The sequence below is a fragment of the Trachemys scripta genome, chromosome 2 (genome assembly GCF_013100865.1).
Source record: "Trachemys scripta elegans isolate TJP31775 chromosome 2, CAS_Tse_1.0, whole genome shotgun sequence".
Taxonomy (NCBI): domain Eukaryota; kingdom Metazoa; phylum Chordata; order Testudines; family Emydidae; genus Trachemys; species Trachemys scripta.
Window position 1 is genome coordinate 81,483,640 of NC_048299.1, and position 21,089 is coordinate 81,504,728.

Sequence of the window (21,089 nt, forward strand, 5' to 3'; positions counted from 1 at the left end):
TGTCAATGTTCCATGACCTCAGGTGTTTTAGCATGCTCTGCAAGAGCTCAAGCAGTTTTGGCTGCTTTCCTGGGTCATGTTCCCATCAGTGACATTTGCAAGACTGTCTCTTGGTCATCTGCTCATATGCTCGTTGCTCATTATGCTCTCTCCCAGGCCTCTAGTTACAATGCTAGGTTTGGGAGAGTGGTGCTGCAGTCCTTGTTTAAGTAGACTCTGATACTCTCCTTCATCAGATTCCTATGAGCCACTGAAATGGACATGTGCAATCACTCAAAGAAGAAAACACAGTTCCGTACTTGTTCAGTAATTATTGTTCTTTGAAAACTATTGTTCCCGTGTTCATTCCATGACCTTCCCTCCTTCCCTTCTACATTGGAGGCACAGCAAATACTGGCTTCCAGTGTCAAGGAACTGAGGGAGGAGTTAGGGCAGCTCTATATTTTTATACTTTCATCTAGCAGCACAAGCATGCAGAGATCACATGTGCTGCCCCGACAGGTCATACCTAAAGTGGTATGGACATGTGCAACGCATCTTAAAGAACAACAATTACCGAACAGGTATGTAACCATTTTTATAATGGCAAAAGCCAGCATGGATGCCTGAAACACTGTAATAATCAAATATTCTTTCTCCCTTTGTCTGTGACCCAGTATTAATGGTGATGCGGTTAGGACCACCCATTAGAATTCAAGATCAAACTACCACCCTTCCTCTTACTTGTGGTATTTTTTTTGTTCTTATTATTTTAATTTTTTAGAATTGCCACGAACTGGAAAAGATGGACTTAGAAGAGTGCATTCTGGTGAGAATCAGTTTTACAAGGCGTATTCATCATAAGTCCATTATAAGAACCTGTAAAGCCATTCAAAACATCGGTGCTTTGTGTTGTTGGTTTTTTTTTTACCAATAGGGGGAATTCCAAATTCTAATGTTTCTGATAGTAAATGCAGATAATTATTGGGAGGTCTGTATAAAGGGGAATTCAAAGAAAGGTGATTACAAACATTTATCCATTTCCCAGAGAAGTCTCTAATAGACCAGTTGATATCAGAACCGTCATCTGGCAGAGAGCAATACCTAACTTTGATGTAGAGATTGGGTTACAAACCTGTTGTTTATGGTATCAAATGATAAAAATGAGCAAAGGAACAAAACATGGCAGAATTTACTGGACCATTAAGAAAGTCTATAAAACCCTCTCTGCTGGAAAAAAAGGTGGTGGGTTTTTTTTCATCTCACGTCCTCTCTGACAATTGGCAAGATGACAAATCTATCCAAATAGCTTGGTGATAGACTAAGTTCAATTCAGCATGTAGTGACTGTTTTCCTACATTTTAAGCTCTTCATCCATCTGTTCAGATAAAATTTGGGAAAAGGGGACAACTTTATTTTTTTATCCTCTTTATGGGTTTATAGATCAGAAGGGTATGAATGGAATAAAATTAAACCCAAGTGTACATGTTCAGCTACTTGAACAAAGTGGATTTTTTTCAGCTAGTCAGCTCTATTATTATGTATAAGCCAGTCTATAACTTTGCATTTATGTAGCCAATTGTTTGGTTTCTTCTCTTCCTAGATAACAGATAACACATTGATACAACTTTCTGTTCACTGTCCTAAACTGCAAGCATTGGTGAGTTTAACTCTTATAATATATCTATTAATAATAAGGATTGGCTCTCAGCCTGTAGCTACTAGTTTTTTGTTGTGTTACAACACTACAATTTATACTTTTTTATAAAATATGTTTTAAATTAAGCTTATTTCTAAGACTATTTTAAATATGGCATCAAGTACTGTAAGTAGATCGTCTAAAAGCAATCCATGAATCCCAATATAATCAGAAAAACGGCTTAAATGTTATAATGAACCTGTAACCATCCTTTACTCGTGAGCAATTAGTCAGAATAAAAAGCTACATGAGACAGTTTAAAAATATTTAAAGATGCTCTCTTACATATTTTATCTCTAAAGATTTTTCTAGGAAATCATGAAATTTTAAATATATAGTATATTTTGAAACAGATCAAATTATTAATTAGAAAAAGGATAATTGCTTAGCAAAAGTGTATACAGATATGGCCCAAGCCTGTAAACAGTCATGTGTGTGATTTTTGCAGCAGTGGGTTTATAGTATCTGTCAGTTTTTGTTGCCTACCATTTTCAAAAGTGACTAGGTATTTTGGGTACCTCATTTTTAAAGAATCCAACTTGAGATAGTTAAATGGATCTGATTTTCATAGGGTGTGTGCTCATTTTCTGAAAATCAGGCCACTTAAAGTGACTCAGATTGGCCACTTTGAAATTGAGGTACCCCAAATCACTAGTGGGTTTTGAAATTTAGGCTTAGGCATTTGGAGCCAACTGTCACACTACCATTTGGCATAAGGAAGGGTGTTGTATTTCATGTGTGGCAGGTCACTGTTCATTATGATATACTGCCTTAAATCTACCTGAAGAAAATAGATATACTTTCTAATCTATGCTTAGGAGGGATTAAGGAAATGTTTACTTCTTTGTTAATTGCGTAGCCATGTCATTGACTTCCTCCACACCCTCAGCTCGAGGAAGTGTGTTACTAAGGCAGCAGGCGGCTCAGGAAGAGATTTGACTTTAAAAAGGAACTGTATCCACTGCTATCTGCAGATTAATCATCCCATCCCATCCCATTCCTAGGTCATAATTCCACACATTGTATGTTTTAGTTCAGTGAATGAAGTGTCTACCAATCAGACAAGGAACTGTTTACATGTCAGTCTTTATAAGAATATGTTTGCCTATATGTGCCACGGTACTGAAAATGGCTTCAGTCCCATCTCTGAATCTTCATAGGATCGTTTATATCCAAAGATATTTTAAACTGCACAAATCTAGGTCAGTCAATCCAAAATGTTTATTGGTTTCCTATTAAATAGTGAACTTGAACATATATTGTAATTTAGCAATCCCATTCAGCAGAGGGAATCTACTTTATAAAGAATTACGATTCCATTTGATAGTCTCATTGTAGCCTTACTTAGATTAATAATTTGACAGTCTATTTGGTATGACTAGAGATGGCTTTATCAAGAGTTCTTTATAAAATGCTATCTGTCCTTGTGGCTGGGAACGATATGCTATAGCATCACTTACTTGAAATAGAAAGGAAAGTTTAGAAATAAAACTCAGTTTAGGGATCAAAATGAATGGAGAGGAGTAATTACTATAGAAATTACAGTATTGTATTCTTTTTGATATCGTAATCCCATTTATAACCAGTCCTCCTCAGGTACATACAAGAATTTTTTGTGCCTCTCCCAGTACTTCAAAGGAGACATCATAGAAATCAGCAATCATGGTTTATGGATGTTATTCCTTCTTTAACAATCTACTTCACAGGTATTAGGATTGTGATAGCCTGTGCCTCAGACAACCTGCTGACCTACTTGAAGGTCACAGTCTATCGGCTGAGAACTGGTACAATGTTAATATATATTATGGCACTTTTATAGTACAGAAACCATGTATCCTGTGATTGTTTAGAAATAAAAATTCAATTTCCTGCCCAATGCTATCCTGTGTGTAGCAGAGAACATTACAAAATGTTCAGGCAGATTGTGTGGAGAACACCATCAGGTGAATTGGAAAAAACATTAAAAAAAAAAACAAAAAAAACCACTACTCTTAAAGTTTTAAATTAATTCACTTGAGCTGTGCTGTGAACTCTTTGTGATTGCTTTCTGTGAACATTTATCCAATTGAGTGTTAGTGACACAAATATTTACAAAGTGCATTTCAAAGTTGCAGAAATCAAATTTTAAATTCACCAGTTTTCCTTACAGAACAAATCAGGGAACAGAGACACAAACTTACTTGGCAGAATTCAAATATTCCAATACTTTATATAATCAATTTGTAGACGTTCAGAAGCATTTGACAGTTTTATGTGATTTTTTTTAAACAAACAAATACACCAGAGAAATTGGAATTGGTCTATGGATATTCTATCAGCAGAAAAAGAAGCTTATCTCATCAATTATTTTGTTTGCTAATAATTTGTTGTTCAGCTAGCTCAACAAACTTTGTCTTAATTTGATTTGTACCTAACATTTATTTCTAAATAGCAAACCAAAAAGTTGACCAGCCCTCTGTATTCTAAGATTTTAAACTGTAAACCTGACGCTTTCTATCTTGTTAACTATTTCAACCAGATTATCAAGTCTGAAGTATCTTGTGCTTTAATACAGAATATTACATTAGGTATGTTTGCTTCATAAAGTCTATGAATTTAGCTGTACATTCTGTATTGTCTTACTCAGTTTCAAGTCACTGGAGTACAATCTCTTGGGAAAGCTGAATTTATAAGCTGCTTATTTCCCAGGATATGAAACTATCTTAATTAGCCAGTAGACTGATACAATAGCCAAAAGTTCACATTTGTCTTCATATAAACTTCCTCCTTCCTTCCTTCCTTGAAACCACAGGTTTGTTATAAATAGACTTTGTGGTGGGGGACACAAACCCCCATGCTTTTAACCTTTAGATAATTTCAAGGTTGCCAGCCAAATAAGTGCTCAGGAGGATATGTATACAAGTATATACAGAGAGAAGGCAAACAAGAGATCTAAAACATCCAAAGACTGAACAGGAGCTAAGAACGTAAACACAGACCTTAAGATAAGAGAGAGTTCCCAGGAGTAAGCACTTTCATTTTGTGACTTTTAAAAAATAATAATATATGCATACATTACATGATGTTCTAATACAAAACACACTGCACCCTGTTGGGTGAAGAAAATGAAAATACAACATGAAGCAGCTGGAATTGAAGGGGAAATGCTGAGATGGTTCCTCTGGAGAAGTGGATGAAATCCCCCTTCTCTCCATCAGACTGATTCAGTGAAAGTTCTAGAGCTGGAGAGTTCTGAGTCCTCCCTCTCTTTCTGGTCTCTGTTCTTCCTTTGCAACTTTGAGTAAGGGGAAAAACAGATGAGGAGGAAGCTAATCTTAAGGATATACAGGCTAGTGTATGCCTGTTAATGGCCAAGAATTCTTCATAAACCAAAGCAAGTAAGCGAAAGGGTTTGCCACAGCAGGATGGATTGATTTAAATCAGAGGTGGTCAAACTGGGGGTCAGGGAGCAAGAGGCAAGAAGCTTTAGGGGGAGAAAAAAAACATGTTGTGCACATTTTACTCACAGCAATGAATAACTAGCAAAGCTGATTCCTCCAGAAATATCAGGTCATCATTTGCTACGATACGGTGTGTACATTTAATTGTAAGCATTGACCACAATCAGTTTTGCATTTGCTCTTATTACAGTGGATCATTGGCTCTGTTTGAATCAATGCTTTACTGTTTTTAATATGTAGTGAGCTGCATGTTGATTTTTTTTAAAACAGTCTATGTACTTGTGTGGCAGGGGGAGCGTAAACTACTACAGACACAAAGGGGGGCACAATCAAATAAGTTTCAGAACCACTGATTTAAATCAAAAAGTTTCAAATTATCAATGTAAATCATGATTTAAATAAGCAACTTTAATTTATTTCAGTTGTGATTTGTAGTTCTAATTTTTTTAAATTATTTTGCTAAACAAAGGTTCATTACCAATAAAGGTTGGTAACTATTAAAATATGTTGTTTGCAACTATAAACTTCACGCTAAATTAGGTGCTTCTTTTTGTTAATCAGGAGGATGCAATTTATCTATACGCCTTTATTTAAGCAATTTTATAGCTTAATTTACCTTTATTCAGATTCTTAATTTTTACATTTTTAATAGAAAATGATGATTGGTGCATTTCTTATTTACTAGATGGCTAATTTTTAACATTGTATACAGTGTAGTTGTAGCCGTGTTGGTCCAAGGATACTAGAGACACAAGGTATGGTTGAGGTAATATCTTTCAGTGGACTAACTTCTGTTGGTGAGAGAGACAAGTTTTCAAGCCACAATGAAAGAAAGATATTACTTAATCTACCTTGTCTCTCTAATTTTTAACTTGTCAACCTCTATTTGGATGGAAATTCAAATTCAATTAAAATACACAATTTAATTTTTTTAATAAATAAAACTACCTTAAAAGTGCTGAATACATAAGAAAAACAGCTTATCAAAACATGTTTTCTATTTAAAAGTGATTTATTAAACAAAGGAAATATCTGTAGTTAATTGAACTGCTTCTTTCTAGTTACTTTGTCCTTCAGATTTTAGAACTGATAGATCTCATTCTTTCACATCTAATTTTTATTCATTGATAGAAGAGGAAAATAAGTTTTTCTGTTTTTTAGCTCTCATTTGGTTTCTTAACTTTGAATGAACTAGCCATTGAACTGAACTTGTTGAATAAATGGAAATGAAGCAAATATACTCTCTGTAGCCGCAGAAAAGATTATTGCTGTCAAAAGTTGACTAGCACTTTAACAAACTCTGGTTCCAGGTGCTTAGCCAGTGATTTCCCCCAGTTCAGTGGTTTGGCTTTCTTTAACTCTTGGCAGAAAACATACAAATAATATTAAGCAGTATTTAATTTAAATGATTTTAAAATTATAGTAAATGTAGTGTTATTAACATAGGTTGTTATTTCAAATTGAATTTTAAGAGGTTTATTTTAAATAACCTTGTATTTAATTTAAATTAATAAAATCCTATTTTTATTTTTAAATAAATTTTTATCCACCCCATGCCACAGTAGTAGTCCTCAGAATTTGTTGTCCTGCTGGAGCAAAAGGTCTAATGTGCTACAGGCTGAGGAAAGGATACAGGTGCCCCATAGCTTTCCCAATTGTTGGACCTAAAGGACTGTTGAGAGCTGCTATTTGCCTCTGGTGAGGAGTTAGAAAGTGTACCCACTTTCCATTCGTGACCAAGGCTCTCCGCACCAGAGGTGCTCCATCAGAAGCGCTCTCCAGACAAGGAAAAAGGCACACAGAGCAGATAGCTGGTGGTCTATGGACAATTCATGGTTCTGAGCTGCGTCAGAGTGGAAGATGGAATCAACTCAACACATCAAGCCCTTCTGCAGAGGTGATGATAGTGCAGAGCATTTATTTTATAGGTAGCTGACAAGGGTCTCAAAGTATCTACAATGAAAATTCAAGGGTATCTTGTTATCCTGACAATGCTTCTGTGAAGGCCATGAATCCTCTGAAGGAGGCAGGAACCAGCTCAGCTTGAAATGGTTTTCTGGAGTGGGGGACATGAGGCTTTTTCCATTCTCTTCAGACATGAGAGGTAAACAGGGGCACGCTGATGTCTTTTAAGGGAATGGCAGTGCTTTGAATGCTTGAAATACAATTCTTAAACCTACTCTTGCCACCTTCAGTATAAGGCCTGTGTCAATAAGCCCTTGGTGAAAAAACATTAGTTTTATAAGTAAATAAAGGCTAAAACACTCTCCCAAAAAAGCAGTTAATTCAGCATAGTACCTGGGTCTTTGAGGTGATTGCTTGAATGGATCCAGAGTAGGCACTATTACATGCCTGCAGTGTTCATGTGGCATATATCAGACACCCAATGGTATAGGTAACTTATTCTGCAAGAAAATCTAGCAGTTTTGAATGTAAGCTCTGATTTTTCAGAGGTATTGAGGTGCCCGTAACTCCTGCTGAAGTGAGTTTAGCACTGCAGAAAAATCAAGCCATTATTGTTCTTCATACATAGATTGTATAATTGCAGGTCTGTAAGAGTAATGAATGTTCTGGAAGAATATCATATCTCTCCTCTTAGTTTTCTAAAGTCAGCATCTGGCATTGCAAATGTGTAATTTTGCCCCTTATTTTCAGTAAATTGAGCTGTGTAACAACAGAATTGGATGTCTACATCTCTAGAGAGCACAGTGCTGAGTTTGGCCATTGCTACAAAAGTGCCTGTCTTGGGACTGTAGTGATGAAGTCAGATTATGATTTAAGTGCGTCATTCAGGTGCTGCAACCCTAAACTGCTCCTTTTGGCAGCTGCTTCTCCTGCTCTTCAGGTTTAAGGAGATATCACTTTAAATATGGCTCTTTGCTTCTGCAAAAGGATTAGTAATGAACCGGCACTAACAATACAAGTATTTTGAACATGGTAATCCAAATACAAAGTCGCTTGAGGTTGTTCTTTTGCACGGGACATAATTAAAAAAAAAAAAAAAAAAAAATGGAAACGAAACATTTCATTGTCCTTTTGTCTTGTAGAGCTTATCTCACTGTGAACTGATCACAGATGATGGGATTCTGCATCTGAGCAACAGTACCTGTGGTCATGAAAGGCTCCAGGTCCTAGAGTTAGACAATTGTCTTCTTATCACCGATGTGACCCTGGAGCACCTAGAGAACTGCCACAGTTTGGAGAGAATTGAGTTATATGACTGTCAGCAAGTCACACGAGCAGGAATCAAAAGAATAAGAGTATGTGTTTTGTGTTTTTAAAGATTCAGCTTTGGGAAAGACCGTCATTTGTGCAATCAAGGGAGACTTATTGGATACACTTACAGTAGCTTAACAGATAGTCCAAAGCAAGGCAAGGTAGGATGAAATCTAAGGATGTTGGTTAACATACTTTAGAAGACCCCCAACTTTAGGCATCAGACCTACCATGGGTATATGATCAAAAATCACCACCCAGTGCCTAATTCCATTTATAGTCCAAGCTACAGTTGGTATCAGAATAATTGTCCATGCTGATTTTTTCTCCCACTGATGTGGATTCCAGCTGGAGCTTTTTGTTTAGTTCCTAATGTTTGTTTCCCGTTCCCTCAGCGTTTTTTAAAGTATGGGTTGTGTTTTTATAGGACTGTAGAATTTAAAGAATTCTACCAACCATTCATCCTCATTACAATGCAGATTAATAAAGTATAGGACACTTGGGTAGTAGGGGCAGTTAGGCCTGTGGATCTACCTAGCAACAGCAGACCTAACATCCCCTGCCCTTGCAGGATCAGTCTCCCCTCCTCTATGTAACTCCCTGTGTTTTAAGCACAGAACTTTTCTGCTGAGCACCTGGCAGCATTTAGGGCATAGTGCTGATCCACGGACACAGTAATGCTGTGCTAGTTCACTTTCAAATTAATCACTTTGCACTGATGAAGTCTGCCTCTCTCCCTTGCAGGAACTGCTGAAGGTACCACCACTCCCTCCCCTGCTGATTTCAGGGCTGAGGCAAGCCTGGGGAAAGAATGGTTGTACAGGAGACTATAACTCTTGCTTCTGTGTCTTCACTGGCAAGAAATCCACCCTCTAGTGATTAAGAGCAGAATGAAAGTTGGCCAGCCCACATCAGCAGTGTAAATACCAGTTCAACAGAAAGGAGTCAGTCACTGAGATTTAAGGTGGTAGCTGTTGGATGAGTGAATGGCCAGGTTCTAGATTATTACTCCTATGCCATAACTTTTCCAGTTTTGCTGGACATAAGCACTGGGACTTGGCCTTTAGGTAACGCAGGTTAAGCCATGGCTTACCTGGATGCCCTATATATAGATAATGAGCACGAAGAAAAGCTTTGACAGTAGTGTGATGTCAGCAATAGTTTTGTTTTGCTCTTTATACTTCTGGGTTACATTTTTCATTTGAATTTTCACCTACAGGCTCATTTACCTGATGTGAAAGTTCATGCCTACTTTGCTCCAGTCACCCCTCCTCCTTCTGTAGGAGGTAGTCGACAGCGACTCTGCAGGTGCTGCATTATTCTTTGACAGTAGGAGCATCAGCAGAAGAAGAAAGATTCCTTTAATTATGGAAACAAAATCAGACTGCAAGTGGCTTGCAGAGTGTCAGTTTCTTAACAGCCCTAGGAGTGATGTCACAGTCATCCAATTTTGTGCTGGTACTGACTCAAGAAAGGTGTTTTTGCAGGTAAAAAGTCTTAATGTTACATGTGGATGTGGAGTAACTGATGCTTTTTTGTTTTTTTGATTACATCTACTCCACCATCCCTGCTGTTGATATGACAATCATAGTACCATTTGCTGATGTGGACTGGGGTATTTCAGAGTTGTAGATGCTCAGTGACAGCCCCAACACTATAAGCCTCACTAAACCTGAATATTCCTATTTGTAAGCATTCTTTAGTGTAAAAAAAATTCAGGGTCTCAAGCATGTGAGTCCAAACTGCTGTTGTACAATACACATAACCAATTACATCATCAGGTTTAAGGACAAATCAGCTTTAGCAGAAGTTGACCAAAAAAGGGAAAGTAATAATGAAAAATAGCTTCCTATTTTGCTACAGCTTTATTTAATTTCTACAAAAACTCCCAACATGTTAAATAAGTTTTCTAGAGGTGTACTACCTCTTAATTTGAACTAATCATATACAAACGAGCACTCCTCACATTGTTGAATGGTCTGTATAGAATATTTCTCTAAAGTATGACCCAGTAGGTTAGGATAAGAAAGATATGGCAGTTTATGCCCTGTACACAAAAGGTCTTTTTTATATGCTCTAGCTGAGTAGGTAGAGCTGTTTACTATAGTGGCTGAAAGAATATCTATGTATGGTACTTATACTTCCCTCATTGTCATGGTATTTAATATATTTAGCCCTAAACAGAAGCTCTGGGGGTATTACTGCCTTTTTTTTTTTTTTTTTTTTTTAAAAACAGAGCTTACTTAATTTGCCCTAGGCCAGATCCTAAATCTGTGAGACAGAGCAAGGAACTGAATGCTGGGCTCCTGCATCCTAGGCCAGTACTCTAACCAATGAGCCCCACACTATTCAGATTTCCAAAGGGGTCTGCAAATGAAAAAAGGTTGAAAACCCCTGGGCTAAGTAATTTAACATAGTTGACATGGTTGAGACCCTGAACAAGCAGTGGTTTCTGTTCCTTTAAAAACTGAAGCCAAACTTTTCAGAAACTGAGCATTCAACATGACAATTACATTAAGTTTTTTTTTTTTTTTAAATATGGTAGGGCAACATCCTGGCCTCATTGACAGCAGTAGGGACAGAATTTCAGCTGTAGATTTAAGCCTTCTACAAAGGAGAGTGAAATCTGAATGTAAAACCACAAGTCTAAGGGGGAAGCTACATTTTTATATTAAGCCATCTAAATAAATGGTTGGTGTGCACAACCTCTGTATACTCACTTAGGTACCGAGGCTCAACAGTAACCCTTTAAAGGAAAATATCTTGGGCTTAAACTGGTCAACTGATATAGTGTTTAAATTCTGAAAATGATGTAATGTCATTTGACAAAAGCTCTAATAAGCCAGACATACTGGAAATATTGCCTTACCATTATGGGGAATGTCTAAGTTGTTGGCAAAACATAACTGGATGCAGATGGCAGTGTGTACATTTACACTGCACACTGAATCTGGAATGTTTAGAACTACATGTTTTAAAAAGTTAATGTGAAAATGTAAGGCAGCTTTTTACAGCTGCAGATCCGCAAACTTTATGAATACGGTATAAAGACTTAGTATTAAACTTTGGTGGTTCAGCTTTGTAGCAACAGCAAAAATTCCTGGATTAATTTTCATATTATTAATACGCTTCTATTACCAAGATTCCCACTTAGAAATTTGGATTTATACAATTTTCTTAGCAGAACATTGGGGGAAGACCAAAATTAAATGTGAACTCAGTGCAACTTGTCAGAATGAGTAGTTGTGTGTTGCCTTAGGTTTGGCTCATTTTTATGGATCTTATTGTGAGGTTTTTATGGCATTAAAGTTGTACAAAAACCAAAATTTAACATATGCTTACACTAAGAAAAATGATAGAGGAAACAAATAAACAATCAGCTAATATTTACTCGAACTTCTGTTGAACTGATTTCAAAAATTAAGGAGCACTGCAAGCCATTAATATTTCACTCTTAAAAAAAAGTATCGTTTTTGTCAAGCTGAAATTGAGTTTTTTTCAATTTGTTTTCTAAAATATTGCTGGGGGAGCTGACTTATCTGCTCTGAAATGCATTACTCCTACTAACAATGTTAATTCTATTTTAGCAGAAAAAAGCAGTACCTTTACAAAATTATTGAAAAACATTTATTATACTTAAATTGAAATGTGTACATCTTAAAACAAAAGCAATTTGCTGGTGCCATAATTTAATTTCAATTTCAAGTGAGCTGGACAAACTACTATACAATTCCTTTAAAATTAGATGGAAAAATCCTTGATTGGAAAGTATCCACTTTTATAAAAAAAAACATTTGAGATTTGAAAATGGTGCTGAGGTGAAATGACAATTGTCAGTTCAATAAACTATGAAGACCCAACCAATACTTAACGATGAACCATTTATAGGCAGAAGAAATTCGAATTTAAGTCTACAAAATTCCATTTGATCTGGGTAGAAAAACAGGAAAGAAAAATATTTAAGTTTGCAGAATTGCTAGAGCTTTAGAAAGGCTTTCTTGGTAAGAACTTAACCCAGCTAAAGAAGGAATTAAATAATATCAAAGTAGCATTTTGCATGCTGTAGTAGTTTGTTCTCTATGAATGATTTTGCACTTAGCACTACAGCATTCAAAACTTTCAAACTGATTTAAAGGGAGAGGGGATATTGTGAGTTAAAAGGGGTTTTTCTGCCTTTGAAAAATCTTCCCCAGAGTACCTAATTAATAAACTCATAAGTGGACATTAATATTAAATGTTTGAATTGCTGTGCCAATTTCAAGGAAAAACTCAATTTTGAAAAGCACATTGCTTATTTCAAAGATAAGTATTAGGTCATATGGAAGAGGCACTGTAAAAAAAAATTTACAGAATCAATAAAAAAATCACAGAAAAGGTCAAGATACCTGCCCATAAAGAGTGATTAGAGAAAGACATACCTGCTACTAAAGAGACTAAGTGGTGTATATTTAGTGTTTCTTGAGCAATGTAATTGACAGTACTTAAAGCTATGTTGTAGCCCCTTGGTGCCAGTGGGTCAAATTTCCTTGTTCACACAATTCCCCCCCCCCCCCCCCCCAAAAAACACCACCACCTCAGGAAAACCCTCATTATTACTGGCAATTTGTTGTTTTTAACCCCACCATTTTAAAAAGCAAAAAACAGACAAACAAAAAAACCCTGCAGCAGTGCTTCTTAGAGAAACTGGAAACTAAAAATTAAGGATGCATAGGCAATTCTTTTCCATTAAATTTGTTAAAAGCAAAACAAATACTTCGTACCCCACAGGATTTATGTTAATCCTTTCAATAAGGTACTGTCAATAATGCAGTTTGCTGCATGCATATATTGCATCTGGCTAGGACTTATTAAAATCCTATTCTGGCATTTACATTTCTTACATACACTCTTATACACAATTTACACAAGGAAGCTGTTTTGACAGCTTTACTCTCAAAAGACCCAAACAACCTGATCACTATCATCTTAACTACTCGTCTCCACACAGATTACTATGTGCTCTGCTAACATCAAAAAATAAAATCAGCATAAGGTACAAGCAAGTAATAGACAAACTGGCACAGAAAGGTAAATGCCCCAGAATAAGTTTACATTCATCTCCAAACTGGACACAGTATAATAGGAAAGCAATACTGCTTCTAGAAACTGTATCTACTGGCCATAATTTGCCTTATTTCAATAAAGGGCAAGCACCTTTGCTTATATTGTCTTCCATGCCTGTACATAGGCTGTCATGGCATTATACCTCTTATGAGGACACTTAGCTATGGCAGTGATAAGAAAGTTCACCTATCAAACAGCTCATTAGAAAGGTCTCGTGTTTTCAATATGAAACATTTTATATGGTGAAGTCCAATCCTAAGAGTTTTTGGATGTTCTTCATCGTCATTAAGCATGACTTCATTCTGCATTGGAATATCAGTCCAGTATATATACACACACCTCTCTGTATGCCATCACTTCAGAATTATATGGAAACCTTCACCATTTTCAGCTGCAGAGAAGAAAAAGGACAGGTTTATATGAAAGACTGGCATCCTTTACCCAAGACCCCAGCCACTGAAGATACATGAATTTGTTTTAAGTTCTTGAAGCTCATATTGAAAAGCAAAACTTTTAACTACTAATTTGATACTGTGTTATCATATGACCTTCTGATCTTTTTTGGAATAAAAAGAGCGAACTTTCCCAGCATAACACATTCTGCACCACTTTCCAACAACACTGACTCGCTAATAAATTAAGCTCAAAATTATCTTGAATGTAATTTTAAATATCTAGACACTTGCTTTGCTACTTTTATTTCTAGAACTTCCTTGTTCGCATTTCAATTCATGCAGTCCCTCCTACTTTCCTGTTTTTGATCTTTCATCAGTTCTGACACAGAACCAAAGGGTCCCCTGCAACTCCAGTTGCTGAAGCTTTTTTTTTTTTTTTTAGTGTTTTATCCTTAAATCTAATCTGTTCTATAATGCTGTGCTTCACAAAACTGATGAACAATAGAATCCGCATGAAACGATTTGGGGTTATTTTAAATTGTCAAGTTTTTTCAAGTAAATTCAGTAGATTGTATAGTGTTATTCTTTGGTGGTCTATAGCAACATTAGCAAATGGGTTAGTTATCTGAGAATAAAGCAAGTAAATCAGCAAAACAAGTGTGTGAATATACAGAATAGGAAAGCCATCTGCCCTGTAGCCCAGAACATCAGGATGCAGATAAAGCCGTGGGCCTTCTGAAACAACTGCAGTAAATAGCTGCTGAAGCCAAACTGAACTGCTAAAAAACAACATTTTTCAAAACAATTTTTATATCTGTAGAAAAAGTGCAGATTCACTAGGAGTAGAAATTAGTGACTATTTACGGGAACTCAACATCACAAAATTTTTTGGGAAAAAGCTGGATTTATGGCAGATGCCTGCTACTACTTTTTATTTTTATCCATAAGATCTAAATGTAACAAAGATTTGATTAATGACAAGCCAAAGACACAAACCTCCTGGTATGAAGTTAAGAGACCCCCTCCAAATAAAATTTAACATGAGAACGGCCATACTGGGTCAGACCAAGGGTCCGTCCTGTCTGCCGACAGTGGCCAATGCCAAGTGCCCCAGAGGGAGTGAACCTAACAGGCAATGCTAGGGCTACCATTCCTTACCCATCCTGGCTAATAGCCATTAATGGACTTAACTAGATAAATCAATGAAGGTTCTCTTTTAAACCCTGTTATAATCCTAGCCTTCACTCCTCAGGCAAGGAGTTCCACAGGTTGACTGTGCGCTGTGTGAAGCGTATATAATACTCTTACTATATAACACAAGGTGTTATATAGTAAGAGTGATGAATCCAAGGCATTTGGATTTGTTATGTATTGGCTGTAAGGCATTGTCTATCGTGCGCAAATATGGAAGGAATACGAGCTAGAAAACGCATCTGGAGGGATGTAAGCAACAACCCAGGACGTGTGAGGAGACTAGGTTAAAAGCTAGGATTAGTGATGAAGCAAGCTGGAAAGCAGGAAGAAGTACACATGTAATGCCAGCCTGAGCATGTGCAGCCACTAAATGATTTTTGTGTTTTGTTTTATTCAAATGTAAATTGGAACAGCCAACTAGCATAGCGTATACACCAAGATCGCAAGAGGGATTCGTGCCAACCTAAAATAGTGCTCTCTAACCTTTGGAAATTTGTCCTGCATCAAGCTGCACACAAATTCTTTCTAAAAAGTTAAATTTTATAGAAAGCCACAACCTTCAATTTTTATCACCCACTGTAGTATATTTCTCTTTGAAACTTTAATTCATCCCTATATAACTTAAAAGTACTATTGGAGTACCTCGAACACTAGTGAGCACTGATACAAACAGTGCTATAGAATCACACTTAAATCCTGTGAACTGTTAGTTTTAAACTGACATTTTGGGGATAGATGTGGATCAGGTTACTTCACTCAAATTTGCAAGACAGCTGTCCTGGCATGGATTTATATCTAACAAGTAACAATCTCTAGCTAAAGGTTTATCTAAAAGAAAAAGCATTAGACCTTTCACATTATAAAATCTCTTAATCTGGGGTTGAAAGCAATAGTTTCCACCTCTTTCCCTCAAGTTACTTTACTTGGCTGCACTGTTACTTGTTTGTAGAAGCAACACTGCTGGCATGTCTAGGTGCAAAACTCTGCTTCTTAGTTAAAAATCTAGACACTACTTAGGTCAGTTATCTTTATTATTACAAAAAATAATATACCTTTTATTGTGGTGACTAAGAAACAACTCTCATCTTGAAAGTTCTGAACCATCTAGAAAGAAAAAGGAGATATTAAAATCCCAACTTCGTACCATCTAGGAGGCCAGCAAGCCAGTTAAGCAATTTGAATGCCAAAGTGATTCATAAATATTTCTAAATGGGCACTCTATGCAACTATTTTCATAATATTTTTCTCAGTGGCAAGTTTAACATGTAGTTATATACAAAATACACTAATACAATGTACTAGATTTCTCCAAAAGGAGCTACTAAAATGTCAATATATAAGTACAAGCATAATTTATTGATACTTCATTTACAACATCATTACTTAAAGGGCTCCAGAATTATGTGGCTAGAATCTTTGTCTGCATAAACTGCTTAAGTAATTCACAGCTAACAATGGTATTTAAACCTTGCTACTTACATACTATGTTTCTTCAATATGTATCTAGTCAAGAAAACAAATTGCATCTCATAATTAACTGCCTACATAGTAAATCACATTCCCATAATCTTTCAATTCCTAAATTACTAATTGTGAGGAAGAGATAAATTAAACAAACCAAAGTGTCAGTTAACTCTTAGATGGTTTGTTTACTGTTGCAAGGTAAAGACTTCATAGTATTACAATCGATGTACATGCATCATGAAAATATTAATGTTCAAATATTATATACTACTGGGATCTTCTCTCAGATCCCTAGTGCCCTAGTCATTACTATACTGCCAGTAATGAATTTTGTACTACAATAACCACTCTCACCAGAATCTGGTTAAGCCACATTCTACTCTGAGTTTTACGGAATGTCTTTTTGACCTTTGGGAGAACCTTAATCTAATTATTTATTTAAAATGGCTTTGGTTCCAGTCACACTGTTGCTGTGGAAAAACACAAGTTCTAGCTATCAGAAGACATTAAGTATATGCTACATACTATGCAAGAGAAAAAAGCAGTGCTGCTCAGAGAAAACTGCCTAAAGAAAGTGTGGATACAAACATGATTTAAAATAAACCACAACTCTTAAAACTTACCAACTTTAATTTGTAAACTTGTGAGTTTTGAGATCACAATTTATTTAAAAAAAGCAAATGAAACAATGGAAATATTTTTAAACAAAAAAACGTTGTTACCTGATCACTAACGAGGATGTGGATACCAGTAGGACCCTGTCTGTAAACCTGATTAATCTGATGCAAAGGAATATTAAACACCAAAGCAAGCTTGCGAGTGACTTCTGAGGCTGCCATTTCTTCTAAGTAGATTGCATGATAAACTATAAGAAAAAAAGCTTTTTACTTTGAATAAGAATTATACGGTCATTGATAACTATTTAGATTAAAACACATCCCTGTAGGGTTGTAAAATTTACATTCCCCCACTTTAAAGTCCCCCTTTTTTGTTTGTTTGTTTTAGATTGTCCTTGGTCTGCAATACCTTCTTAGAAACTTGAATACCTTTTTCTACGGTGTTGTTCTTTATTTGGCAAACACTGATTCTTCCCATTCTCTATTTCATTCATGTGCACAAACGACCATGACTTTTCCTCCAATCTGATTTCTCATCAGAATGATCAATTTTCAGCACAGTTCTATGAATAGGGCTAGTGTGCATTTGTTTTGATACTGAAACAACCTTCAAAGCATCCGTAGGACAAATTTTACAGTATCATGTATAAAATTACCTTTTAAAAACCCATTTTAGTTCTGCTACAAAAATGACTGGAAAACTTTTAATCCACGACATTATCTACCATATTCTATTTTTTTAAGGCAGATAATATTTTTGGCCTGAGCTACTAGACTATAATCACTTTACTTCATGAGTTTTCTTGCAAAGAAAGCTCTCTACAGAGTCCACCCAGATGATTTCCGCCTTAATCTCTCCCTTCCATTTTATATAACTTGATACGATAGTAAAAGTGAGACTGTACAGCAAAATAAAACATGGTCTAAGTTTCTTCTTTTCCAAACAGCAGCATGGCTGTGGGCAGCTTAATGCTTGGTTCTGAATTTTACAGATTTATACAATTGTGGGTTCCCAGAGATGAAAATTAAAAAGCTTTATACCAATATCACTTAAACAACTGTGATCAATATTTGGTCAGATTTGTTGTACATGTTGCTGGGAATGCTCTAATAAATGAAAAGAGGCAGAAGTGTCTAGCAGTTACATATTTGCATACGCCCCTCCCTCTCCTTTCACAGCAATATTGAATCTTGGATGCATTAGCCATTATCAAATTTAATGAGAAACTACAATTATCCAAGAGGAATTTCTCTCTTATTTAACATAGGACATACAATAGAACCTCTGTTACAAACACCTTGGGAATGGAGGTTGTTTGTAACTTTGAACAAAACGTTGTGGTTGTTCTTTCAAAAGTTTACAACTGAACAGTGGCTTAATACAGCTTTGAAACTTTAATATGCAAAAAAATGCTGTTCTCCCTTTTTTTTTAGTAATTTACATTTAACTGTACTGCACTGTATTTGCTGCTTGGGGGAAAAAGGGGAGGAGCTCTGCTGGGTGTCTCTGGTTCCAAAAGAGGGGTGTGGTTGATTGGGTAGTTCGTAACTCTGAGGTTCTACTGTACTCCATACAGATACTCCCTCTCTGCCCCAGTTTCCTGGCTGGAAAGCATTTAAGTGCTGGTATACGATCCTCAGTCATTCCCCAGGAAATCTGATGGGAGGGTGAATCTCCACTCCCTCCAGAAAGTTGACATAAATGAAAGAGCAAGATAAGTTTAGCTTCAAGTAGTTCCAATGGCTCTAATAATAGGAGCAATGTGGATTTACTTGTTCTTTAAAGTGATTGCTCTGTAATGTACTCAGTTATGTTCTCAGTAGTGGTGGAAATAGAGCAGTTCCCTGACAAACAAACACTAGTAAGATCATATCCTTTAATACACTCCTCAGCTATTTTTCCTTATCCAAACCACACTAGTTTCATTTCAAGTATATGAAGTCCTATCAGTAAAAAGTAATTGAAATGGATATGAACATAAGTTCCTTCAATTACAGTTGTACATTCACCTAAAGTGAATTTCTTGGCAGACCACTATGGATCATGTGAATGCTCATTAACTACATTATCCATGCAACAAAAACAAAACCTTAAATTTTTTTTCAAGCCACTTAGCCTACTTTTTTTAAATTTTCTATTCTTGAAGGTGATGTATGTTCCACCATAGAAGCACATATACCACTTCTGGCTTAAAGTCTTAGGAGTGCACTCATCTCTGCAATGCTAAAACTGCTGTGTCACCATTAATCCACTTTCCTCTGCATATTCACTTTCTGGATACAATTTTATTGATGTTATGCTATGTGTAAAGCCACAATTCTAGCAGTTTATAAATTAGTCTAAACTATTATGTTTTATTGAAAATCTATTCTCAGCTCCTCTTTTTCCTCCTCACGTGTTTATTTCAAACCTGTCATTGCTTAGTAAATCATAAAAAGAGCACTGTATGATCATACCATATATTGCACCATTGCTGTTATCACCATTGGTTGCATCTTGCTGCCTTTCCAGTTGAATGCTCCTCAATGGTTCTTGACAGACATAGATTGTTAAACGGGGCCTAACAGACCTGCAATTTACAAAGGATACATATAATTTTAAAAATAAACACACTTGCCCAAAAACGGTATGAAGGATTTAGATCAATCTTATTTCAGTTGCCTTGCATTAACAATACACTTAAAATTTTGCTGCTTTACAAGTTATTTAAAAAACAAAACAAACCCACGTCCCCATTCCCCCCCCCCCACACACACACACACCCCTCATATAAATTATCACCAGTGGCTTAATCTCATGATCTAGTCTCAGAACCATTGAGATGGTCTGCCAGATGCTGGTAAAATTTAAATTTAAAAATTAATTCAACAATTTTAAAATCACTGACAAGACTTGCTTACAATGGAATCCTGGAACACAGCTACTGAATAGCAATAATTACATCTCTTATAAAGACAGTATGTTACTAAATATGTATTATCAGTTTCATTTGTAATTAGAATTCTGTATTTATTATTTATCAGCCATGACCTCAAAAAATTTAGGTTCTTTATAGCTCACCTAAATGAGAAGTTTTGTCTCTTGGCAACAAACCCATCCGTCTTCAAGAAATCAGTACTGCCCAACTGCATTGCTACCAGTCTTACAGTCTACCTTTGAACTCATCAGTGCCTGCATCATATCTGTAGCCTGCCCTGAAGGTGTACACAAAACAGTCTTCTTTTGAGCACATTACTGCCAACTCCTGAGACAGCTAAACAGGCATATGCCAACCTAATTCTCAATTCATATCTCCCAAATCCCCTATTCTAAGAAAGGCACATTACTGTGATTGAACAAAAACACTTAAATGTAAACTTGGCATTTTACCTGGATTTCAGTGCATTATATAGCCGAATGCCATCGGCCGGACCACAGATTTGTACCAGGTCCTCTCTTGTCAGCTTTAATAAATCAGCACCTGGAGAAATTCAGAAGAGCAAGATTTAGCTAGTTTCTTTTGGGACAAGGAAGTTCAAAAGAATCCAATATTCATTAAAAACAAGTTACAAAATTGGCCCTTGAAAAACAATGCAACTCTGCAAGATAAACACCGACAGCAAACAAAGACTAAAAGATGATTTTGATAACACTCCTGCAAAACACACAAGTACTTGCTAACACTAAGAAATAATTACCTGATTTTCAGAGAAAGTAGCACCCCTACCTCCAGCTTAATTCAACACCTTTGAAAATCAGGTAATGTGACTGCAAAGGGTCACTTGTTTTAGTAAAAATGGTTTAAAAATATTAGACTGCTCTATAGATAAATCATAGTTTAACTGGCTTAAGACAAGATTAAGAGATTTACACCTGGGCTAATGTGTTTCAGTCAGATGCAAAATGGAGGAAAAAAATACACCCATAGAAGTGTTGGTTTATCACAGCCTGCTGATCCTTATATTACAGTATAGCTTTTGGGACACTTTATCCTAGACTGTG

General features: G+C 36.2%; 2 protein-coding genes across 9 annotated transcripts in view; one reads left to right on the plus strand and one right to left on the minus strand.

Annotated features, from left to right (window-relative positions):
• The window catches only part of FBXL2 (F-box and leucine rich repeat protein 2), a 143,330-nt gene that overhangs the window by 105,207 nt on the left and 17,034 nt on the right, over window positions 1-21,089 (plus strand). For 2 of the 4 annotated variants that reach the window (XM_034761031.1, XM_034761032.1), the window contains exons 12-15: window positions 764-808; window positions 1,583-1,639; window positions 8,166-8,378; window positions 9,554-12,496. In XM_034761031.1, the coding sequence (XP_034616922.1) occupies window positions 764-808; window positions 1,583-1,639; window positions 8,166-8,378; window positions 9,554-9,661 (423 nt within the window). In that variant the 3' untranslated portion in view covers window positions 9,662-12,496. Of the gene's footprint in view, window positions 1-763; window positions 809-1,582; window positions 1,640-8,165; window positions 8,379-9,553; window positions 12,497-21,089 lie in introns of those variants that run through there. The other 2 variants (XR_004644505.1, XM_034761033.1) reach the window with 2 other exon arrangements.
• UBP1 (upstream binding protein 1) overlaps window positions 12,590-21,089 on the minus strand; it is a 52,926-nt gene continuing 44,426 nt past the window's right edge. For 4 of the 5 annotated variants that reach the window (XM_034761028.1, XM_034761027.1, XM_034761029.1 and 1 more), the window contains 5 exons: window positions 20,478-20,568; window positions 19,565-19,677; window positions 17,213-17,355; window positions 16,079-16,130; window positions 12,590-13,828 (listed from right to left, as the gene is read on the minus strand). In XM_034761028.1, the coding sequence (XP_034616919.1) occupies window positions 13,791-13,828; window positions 16,079-16,130; window positions 17,213-17,355; window positions 19,565-19,677; window positions 20,478-20,568 (437 nt within the window). In that variant the 3' untranslated portion in view covers window positions 12,590-13,790. Of the gene's footprint in view, window positions 13,829-16,078; window positions 16,131-17,212; window positions 17,356-19,564; window positions 19,678-20,168; window positions 20,303-20,477; window positions 20,569-21,089 lie in introns of those variants that run through there. The other variant, XR_004644504.1, reaches the window with a different exon arrangement.